At 34.8% G+C, this 8,813-nt stretch overlaps 1 protein-coding gene across 3 annotated transcripts; it reads right to left on the reverse strand.

Annotated features, from left to right (window-relative positions):
* Positions 1–1,256: 1,256 nt before the first annotated feature.
* LOC107846967 (cingulin) lies at positions 1,257–7,918 on the reverse strand. 3 transcript variants are annotated; one of them, XM_047399631.1, is made up of 13 exons: positions 7,703–7,918; positions 7,376–7,420; positions 7,196–7,294; positions 6,291–6,401; positions 5,505–5,679; positions 5,323–5,379; positions 4,498–4,802; positions 4,332–4,409; positions 2,631–2,701; positions 1,926–2,036; positions 1,759–1,842; positions 1,441–1,499; positions 1,257–1,308 (listed from the first exon to the last, which is right to left on the reverse strand). In XM_047399631.1, exons 1-7 carry the CDS (start codon positions 7,772–7,774, stop codon positions 4,651–4,653), a joined length of 711 nt encoding a protein of 236 aa, XP_047255587.1. In that variant the 5' UTR covers positions 7,775–7,918; the 3' UTR covers positions 1,257–1,308; positions 1,441–1,499; positions 1,759–1,842; positions 1,926–2,036; positions 2,631–2,701; positions 4,332–4,409; positions 4,498–4,650. The 3 variants fall into 3 exon arrangements, with proteins under 3 accessions (XP_047255587.1, XP_047255586.1, XP_047255588.1); XM_047399630.1 differs by having other exon boundaries at positions 1,926–2,052; XM_047399632.1 differs by lacking the exons at positions 1,257–1,308; positions 1,441–1,499; positions 1,759–1,842 and having other exon boundaries at positions 1,940–2,002.
* Positions 7,919–8,813: the final 895 nt, after the last annotated feature.

The raw sequence follows: 8,813 nt of genomic DNA on the forward strand, positions 1-8,813 counted from the left end.
TTGCAGGTCCTAGTCGATAACAACTCAGTATGAACAAGGGGAACAGATTAATAAAATACTAAGCAGCCTCAAATAACAGTAAGGTAGCACATCATGTTAGCAACAATAATGCTTAGGAATGGACATCAAAAAGTTCAAAAAGAATAAAAAATAGAAAAAGGGAGGAAAAGGGACATTATAACCTCTATGTAATCCATAAGCTACCATGTCTGTTGGTAAGACTTTTCAGTTTTGCATGTTCCTTCAGTTATCTACTTAAATTTTAAAACCACATAACGTTTGATTGTCCGTATTGGTAGAGAGAATGGGTTATTTTCTCCTTATATAGTTTATACCATCTTCACCCCATACACTAATATGAGGTAATTTTTCAGATCGAGTAATTTGAAGGGGGGGAACGGAGTGCTGAAGTATATGAGTTTTGAATTTGTCAATGGACACAACTCATTTTATTTACTGAATTCACAAGATATGTGTCTTATTAGGTTCATTAGAATTTGTCCCTAAAGTTATAACTACTGTCCTGGTTGAGTAAGGTCCAAGATCCATGTTTTAACAAAGGGTTTACGAAGGCTCCTACGCATGTTTAATTGTCAAATACTAAACAAATTCAAATTTTCAAATATATTTTCCATGCCCATGCAAAGAAATTGAGACGTATAAACTGCGATGGAGAAGTAACTTTTAAGCTCTCTAAGTTTATTCCTAAGCTTTATCACAAGAAATTGAAAAAGGGAACACTCTTTGACAAGATGTTATAACAATAATTGAAATTTAGACATAAATATTAATTTAAATGTTTTTGTTAGACAACCTAGTAATCTTTTGAGCATGAATTAAAGAAATGAATAAGTATCCACTCAATGACCAGAGATGCACAGCATTTAGTAGGAAGGGAGATATTTGCAAAATAATTCAGTTTTCTTTTGAAGAAAGGTCCCAAAGTCGAGCACTCATTTTGGCCATTGCTAGATAATTCTTTCATATATGAACTGTTCAACTAAATAAAATGACTGAATGGATATAATTTGGTAATTTCTATAATTTTTGGCCTTCCACTATAACATGTTGGAAGATATTTTATTGAATTTTTAATTCCTTTAGACCAAATATAGTTATGAACATTCGTTTTTATGACAAGGGAACCCACAGTCGCTATCCATTGGAGGAGCAGAGAGTAAACCAAGCTCCTGTGCAATGGCTCGAAGTACTATAGTCAAAATCCACATGAAGATGGTAACTTGAAAACTTCCATCTACCGGGAGCCGACTTAAGAGTTTGTTTTCAAAATTTACCTAAAGATGGTAACTTGAAAAATAACAAAGGTCAGTCTGCATGGTGCATCACAAACACTTCACTAATTTAATTATACTGTAATGATGTATGAAAAGTCAGTCTAGTTTGCAAATTGGAATTTCTGAACAAAAACCAAAATCTTACAATTTACAAGATCTCCACTTGAGTCGTTGGGCATTCAGAATCCGGCTGGTTCACTAATTCTGTGTAATCATACTATATCAGAAAATATTTTCAAGCCAGATGATAGAAAGTTTTAAGACAAAAAATAGTAGCTAGAAAGAAGAGTTCTTCAATGAATTTCTCAGGCAACTGCTGGATGAAAAGGACAGTCGCTAGCCTGGTTAGGTTTCAGAGTGACAGCATTTGACGTAATTAAGGGAGAATAGACTAATCCCATAAGGACCTTTTTACAACCAAAGAAGATGCAACATGTACTTAATGTGAGTTGGTAAATCATACCTTTGCTGTAGCAGCAAAGGCACTTGCATTGTCAGCGTCGCACTGAGGCACTGAGCTAGCTGATGGTGAGGGAGCACAAACAGACTGCAGTTGAAAAGTTGAAGTATCCGCAAGTTCAAAATTTTCACTATGGTGGAAGAAGATTGTCTGAGAACAGATGTACTCACCTCTGATACATAGCAGTTTATCTTATCATCCTTCTTCAAGGGGCTCTTTATTGAATCCTCCTGAACAGAAGGTGAGGCTGCTTTGAAAAATTGCAATGCATCAGTGAATTTCTGCATTCTTGTAACACTGAACAATCAATCTAAGGAAACATCAGAACTGCAAGTTTACGTCTAGTATTCATAAACAATGACGCATAAGACGCCAAATAATTGTTGTATCTTCTAATTTTAGCATTAGAAATAATCTGTAGTAAATAATTAGGGTTGGTATCTTTATAAGCTGGGAAGTTAAATGGCCACTACGATAATATTAAGAAAATACACTCTATGTCAAGTTAAATTGCAAATAAAGTTACACAAAGCTTTAAAATTCCAGTTCATAAAAGGAAAAGAAGCAGAGGAAGTGGCTGTTCATCAAAATGGAGATAACTGAAAGCACCATTCATGAGATGGACGAAGACATATTGCAGAACTTGGACTAGAAAGATGAATTCTTTCTCAAATATAGTGAGTCTTATTTACATATTATGGTAGGAACAAATATTTTCTCGTGCAAAGGATTAAGCTAGTTTGGGATTGATCTATAGTTTATGCTAGTTGTTGTTGTGTTGTTTGTAATGGACTAAGCTCAGAATCAATTGTCAGACAAACTAAAAGATCAAAACTTATGCTTTTTACAACATAAAGCAAGGGCATGATTAGAACCTGTGCTTTCTTCAATCATAGAAGATTTCAGATGAGAATCTTTACTTGTAAATTGAACAATATCTGGCGTCCTGTTAAGCAAAGTGTCACAATTTAAGTTTTCCAGAATGCCATATATTGAGGGAATATTGACGAACATATAAATAGCTACATGTATGACTGAATCTGAAGTTATTAATAAGAGCCAGGTAAGGAAAAAGATAAAAGCCAACAACATACCCAGTGAAATCCCACAAACAGATAAAAGCCACATGTCTATTTTATCGCCATCTTCCCATCTGCTTCGTAAAAAATCCATCTAATCATTGTTAACGGTACCCCTATTTGATTTACATTATGAGTTGAAAGAATCGATAATTTGGGAAAAACTACGGTAATATAGGAGGGTTTCTGCTTTCTCTTTTCATGTCTCTAGATAATAGTTAACGTGAGCACCAGATCTAGAACTATAAAAGATTCTAAGCCAGCATAAATGCCAAAGAAAACATCCTTGCAAATCTATCAAAAGGAACAGTGCATCTCGCTGAAAGCTATCAGAAGGAGAAAGCAACGACCGCTGAAAGCATTGACCATTCACATTTTTCTGCTTAGTAAAAAAAAAAATTGACCTAATCTTACACATCCACGACTTAAGTTAGAACAGAAAAGGAGTTAGCATATGTTCTGAGAATGGTCAGCCATGTTATGTTGAGGACAAATTCTTCCCTGCAGTGATATTATTTCAAAGAAAAATCCAACTGAAAATTCAGGAAGTTGATATTTTCAATCTTTTATTTTGTATACTAAACCGAAATGTAACTTTTGATTTGGAGTTTATAAGAGGCTCCGTCGAACCTTAATTTTTCACTTTGACTAACTGAAAGGCATTCTTCCTGGCCTTCCACCAGTGAGGTGAATGTCTTCCTATCCTGATCTTAGACAAATTAGTAGCAGAAATCAGTCAATGAATAATGCAAACATGAAGAATGTGGCACTTGCACAGCAAATACATAATTGAACAAAGAGATGGAAAGTCAAACTGAAACAACATTAGCAAGGGTCAATGGGTTGATGGAACTCTGACGGTGACGTAATTATACAAATTAAGGAGTAAGGACCTTACACTTATTTGAGTTGTACATCATAAGGGTAGTGACAGAATTAACTTGACATATTGAGAAGTAGCATGCAGGCATTTCAAGGGAGCGAAAAAATCTAACTTGAGTAAGTGCTAGCCAGGCAAAGAGTTAGCACAAACTGGTGGTTTACCCAACGGGAGAACATGCAACAGCTGGAGACACTCTTAGAATAGCTGTTTCAATCTGAATGCCTATCGCAACACAGAGAACTTATCCACTTCATCTACATAAGGAATAGTCTAGTCTAATATTCCCTCTCAAAGAAAATAATCTATTCCAAGATTTCTTGTCCTAAAAATGTCACATATGCACCATATACAAAGATGCGCTGCAATATGTATATTAGGCACAATCACTAGTGGCTAGCTTGAGTAGATGCACTCGAAGTTACATGATCTCTCTATTATAGTAACGGGATTTGGTAAATCAGAAATGATTGATCAAATAGATATGACACAATACAGAAAAATTGTATTTTTCAACAATATCCTCAAGTTATGAGCAACTGACAGAACTTATATAGGGATAAATTCAAGCAGCATTTGAAAGGCAAATCACAAGGAAAATGAGTGGGTGGTCAGACCTCTTCACTCATACCACTGACAGCATCTTGTATCTTTTTCATGACAATGCCTAGATTTCCTACTTCAGAACGCAATCCCTGATAATTACCATCCATAAAGGTAACAGGTCAAGTTAACAATCTGATTTGAAATACACTGATACACCTTAGCAAATTCTATGCAAACCTTGTTCTCTGAGATTAAGTTCTGTAGAAGTAGTTCCTTTGTAGATACATCTCTCTGAAGGTATAACTAGTTAAGGTGGCATGCCATCAAGAAGGGAATGTGAAAGATCATTGTTGAAACCTAATAAACATAGGAGACCACAAAATGTGCCCATCAGCTAATGGATATCTGTGCGATCCTTGGTTGGAACTCCTTGCTAAGAATAGTTGCCTCAAGTTCTGCCTCCAGATATTGTATTCTTTTAGTTTTCGTTGTGAGTTCCACTTCATTGTTCATCAATTTGCTTTCCAGGTTATTGATCTTTTCTGTAAAAATGTAGCACATTTGTTTCTTAGGTAACAACAGCTAACTTTTTACAATCAGAAGCCTGTAATTAAATCAAAATCATCGCTAACCAACTTTGATGAGCTACTATGAAATTTACACTGAAATAGCATGTAATGAATGACTATACTGCACCAAAGAAGTCTTAAGCATAAAAATTAGAATGATAAATAGAACAAATACTAAAACCTTATCCTATTCATGATTAACTTTATGCTTATACATTTCTCATGTGTAGTTACACCTAGAGATATATAGATGGACAAAGTTGTTAATACCTCACAGATATGACAATTATCTAGATGGACTACAAGAAGAGAACTCCAGCAAAGAGAACCACATATTCTGTATAATGAAAACAACCTATCTAGATCAATTTAATTTCTGAGGGATCAAATAGGTCTACTGACTACTCTAGTAACATTCTATTGTGCTTTGTCGCTAAATGCAGAGTACAAAACTAAGAGGTATATGCCAAGGCAAACCAGGATCAGAAATTACCGATAAAAAGTTTCTCAAAAGTGGAAACCTCATCCATTTTCCTCCTTAGCCCAGCCACTGAACATGACAACAGAAATTGAGGGAAAGTAAAGGAAAAGAAATAGGAGACTGTGAGCAAGTATATGAACAGATAGATTGCGGACACTGAATAAATGAAACCTTTAGAAAAGAAAGCTACATGCCTACATCCTCCTTTCGTCTGAGAGCCTGTCTAGCATCATCCATAAATTTATTGATGGAGGGAACCTCCTTTGATATTGAACCAAATAATGACAAATGAGCTTTTAACTTTTCAGCTAGAACATCATTTTTTCTATCTTTATCTGCAATAGCTCGCTTCATTTCATAAGTAGAGTCCTGCATGTTCAGTATTGCAAACATGAGTAAATATTTCGGGAGATTGCTAAGACAAAAGGTTGAGCTCATTGGTTGAGATGACATAACACAATTTCTATAGATACCACAACTTTTACCATATCTTAAGGTTAAACAAACGCATACATGAGTATCCATGTCGAATATAGCAAGGACACAGCACCATCTAAGTTTTAAGGTAGGGAAAATAGCTTACAAGGGACAACATTTTGGGAAATTTATCGAATCAGCTTTGCAGTAGCACTCAATTCAAACTAGGAACTGCCACCTGAAGTACAAACAACTTTCTTCCAGTTACCATATGCACATGACCTCATAACATCCACTAGCTGCTTAGAAAATTACTGTGCCAAATCTTGGAAATAGAGAAATTTACCAGTATAGTTCCATTTTCTATTCCTATTAAGAAAGGACAATGAATTTTTATAATGCTAGAGTTTGGTAATTCCTCGTTAAAGTTAGAACTCAAAATCAGATAAAACAGGAATATCATGAACCGGTACAAAGAACCAAAACATCAATTATAAAGCAAAAATATATGAATTAACAAAATCTATTTTAACCGATCTGGCTTATCATTACAAAATACTAACCTCATAAGCCTTCACAAAATCCTCCTTTGATTCAAGCAAGCCCTGTATAGTTCCTTCCAATTCCTTCTGCTTGTTCTCCAGCAAATTATTCTCATTCTCTAAGCTAGTTACCTGTATCAATTCGTAATCTCTAGTTTTCATCTGAACAGTGCATATTAACAAATGCATAGACGAGAAGCAGATCCAGAATTTAAAGAATACAGATGCACCTCTTAATTTATAAAGACAGACAGTTTTAAATTTTTTAACTTATAAGCATCACAAAAACACAAGCTTATAAAAAAATTACTTTATAATCTTTATATGGCATAATACATAAATATACAATCAAACTTGGCCTCAGCTAAGCAAGTAAGCACTCCAACTTTGAGAGTACATATCTAGCACCTCAACTTGGTCTCAACTGGCAACTAAAAACTCCACCCATTCCTAGTGTGTCTTGTGGACACCTGATGCTGGTGTGACACATAAACTTTGGAGGTGTCTAGATGATATTTTTTAAGTTGAGTGTTCAACTGACACATTAGAGACGAATGTGTATTCTTAAAGTTAGAGTGCTTACTTGCCACTTCCCAGTTAAGATGAAGTTTAAGTATTTGTTTATGTTTATTATTTTTTATATAAATATACTCCCTCAGTCACTTTTAATTGTCATGTTTCGCTTCTCAAAAGTTGGATTTATGAACTTTAAACAAAATTTCATATGCATTTTTTTCCTCATATTAATATAAAACTAAGGATCGCAACTCATGCTATATTTCACATAGTTTTTGAAAAGCTGAAATTAAAATAAATTAATCTAACTTTACTCAAATTGACTCTCGTAAATTTGAGTGAACGGAAGCTGAATCCGCTCTACTTTAGTATGACGGGAAAAGAAGATAGTAAATTATCAATCCTTTTACCTTTCTTTCAAGTTTATGCTTAAGATCATTAACAAAACCTAACTCCGCACGCAATTCCGCCAAATTTTGATTGAATTCCTCCTCAATTTTCTTTTGCTTCTGCATTCACACATCCACAAGCTAGATTTTTGACATAAAAAGTACAAAATAAGTGCTAAAATGTAAGTGATTTTGATGAACCTGTATTGTATGCTGGAGGTGTTGAGATGCATTGCGTTCGTTTTCCTGTAACAATAGAAATAGCGTAAGAAATAAAATTTTAAAAAAGTAGTTCAATGCAAGCTCCCGCTAAACAAGTGTATGAAATTAGAAAAAAAAAAAAAGCAGTCATGTGCACTAAGCTCCTGCTAAATAGTGTAAGAAAGAAAAAAGGTAGTCTGGTAAACTAAAGCTCAAAAAAAAAGTAGTCTGGTAAACTAAAGCTCAACTATGTGCGGGGTCGTGAAGGAACCGAATCACGAGGGGAGAAATTGATTGAGAGGTTATGGAGATTGTGTTGTTGATTACTTTGAGTTGGTGAAATTCGGAGATTAGGGCACGGAGTTGGAGCTTGAATTTGGAGAGCTGTAGGAGCTCCATTTACCCGCCAAATTGTGCTATCATTCAAAAACTCTTTCTGGAATGTGGCTCGGATTTTCTTTCTATTTTACCTCTGCATTTAGCTGGGGTATTTTTATTAAAAAAAAATTTGCTCCCTCATTAGTGTTTAGCTCCCTCTTTCTTTTTTTTTTTTTTTTTTTTTTATAAATGAGTAAACTATATATATATATATATATATATATATTGTCAAACGTATTACAAGGAAGTTATTTGTGGGGTAGCCACTGTACAAGCACCGACAGTATTACACACATTCTTAGTATTTACAACCTGACAACTACGATTAGTAGTATTTAACATAAGTTGGTCAGGCGTGATCCAGATCCTACGACAACTCAAGCCTCCATTTTTGTCCGCGCTCAAAATATCCTTTATGGATGCAGGAGGTTCCTAAAATAGTTGCGTAGTAATTGCTACATTCGTCCGTGCATGAGCCAACTTATTTTTTTTCCTGTATACGTGCTCCAGTAGAGGGTTAGCTAGTTTATGCATCAGACACCTGCAATCAGATAATAAAGTTGAATCATCAGACGATAGATTTGATATGACATGAACAATTTGAAAACAGTCTACATTTATTTGCAATGTCGTATAACAATAATGAATTGCAATGCTCAAACCCAAGAGTAACGCCTGGAGCTCTGCTTCCATAGGGCTTTGGGAAAAGATGAATCCTAGTAACCAATCACCATTTGAGTTTCGAAAGACACCCGCTATGAAAACCCTTTCAAACTTAGAAGTAAAAGTTATATCAATATTAAGCATAACAAAAGAAGGTGCAGAGGGCTTTCATTTGATGTACACGGGTATGGTTTGCTTTGTTGCTCTATGTTTACCAGCTAAAAAATAGTATTCTGTCGTTAACGGCAGCGCTTTAGCAACCGATATTTCAAAATAGGTATTGTGGAAAATACATCCATTTTGCACCATTCATTTTTCTTTGTAGTTACTCTAAAAAAAAAATACATATTTCTGTAATTAGTAACAAGGGAGAGCTGGAATTTTAGACGCTATTAAA

The sequence above is a fragment of the Capsicum annuum genome, chromosome 11 (genome assembly GCF_002878395.1).
Source record: "Capsicum annuum cultivar UCD-10X-F1 chromosome 11, UCD10Xv1.1, whole genome shotgun sequence".
Classification (NCBI taxonomy): domain Eukaryota; kingdom Viridiplantae; phylum Streptophyta; class Magnoliopsida; order Solanales; family Solanaceae; genus Capsicum; species Capsicum annuum.

Coding starts and splice junctions, on each gene's coding strand:
- LOC107846967 (XM_047399631.1), bottom strand. CDS start 7,774: ATGGAGCTCCTACAGCTCTCCAAATTCAAGCTCCAACTCCGTGCCCTA. Junction 7,421..7,702: donor CCGAATTTCACCAACTCAAA/GTAATCAACAAC, acceptor CTATTGTTACAG/GAAAACGAACGCAATGCATC. Junction 5,380..5,504: donor CAGACGAAAGGAGGATGTAG/GCATGTAGCTTT, acceptor TGTCATGTTCAG/TGGCTGGGCTAAGGAGGAAA.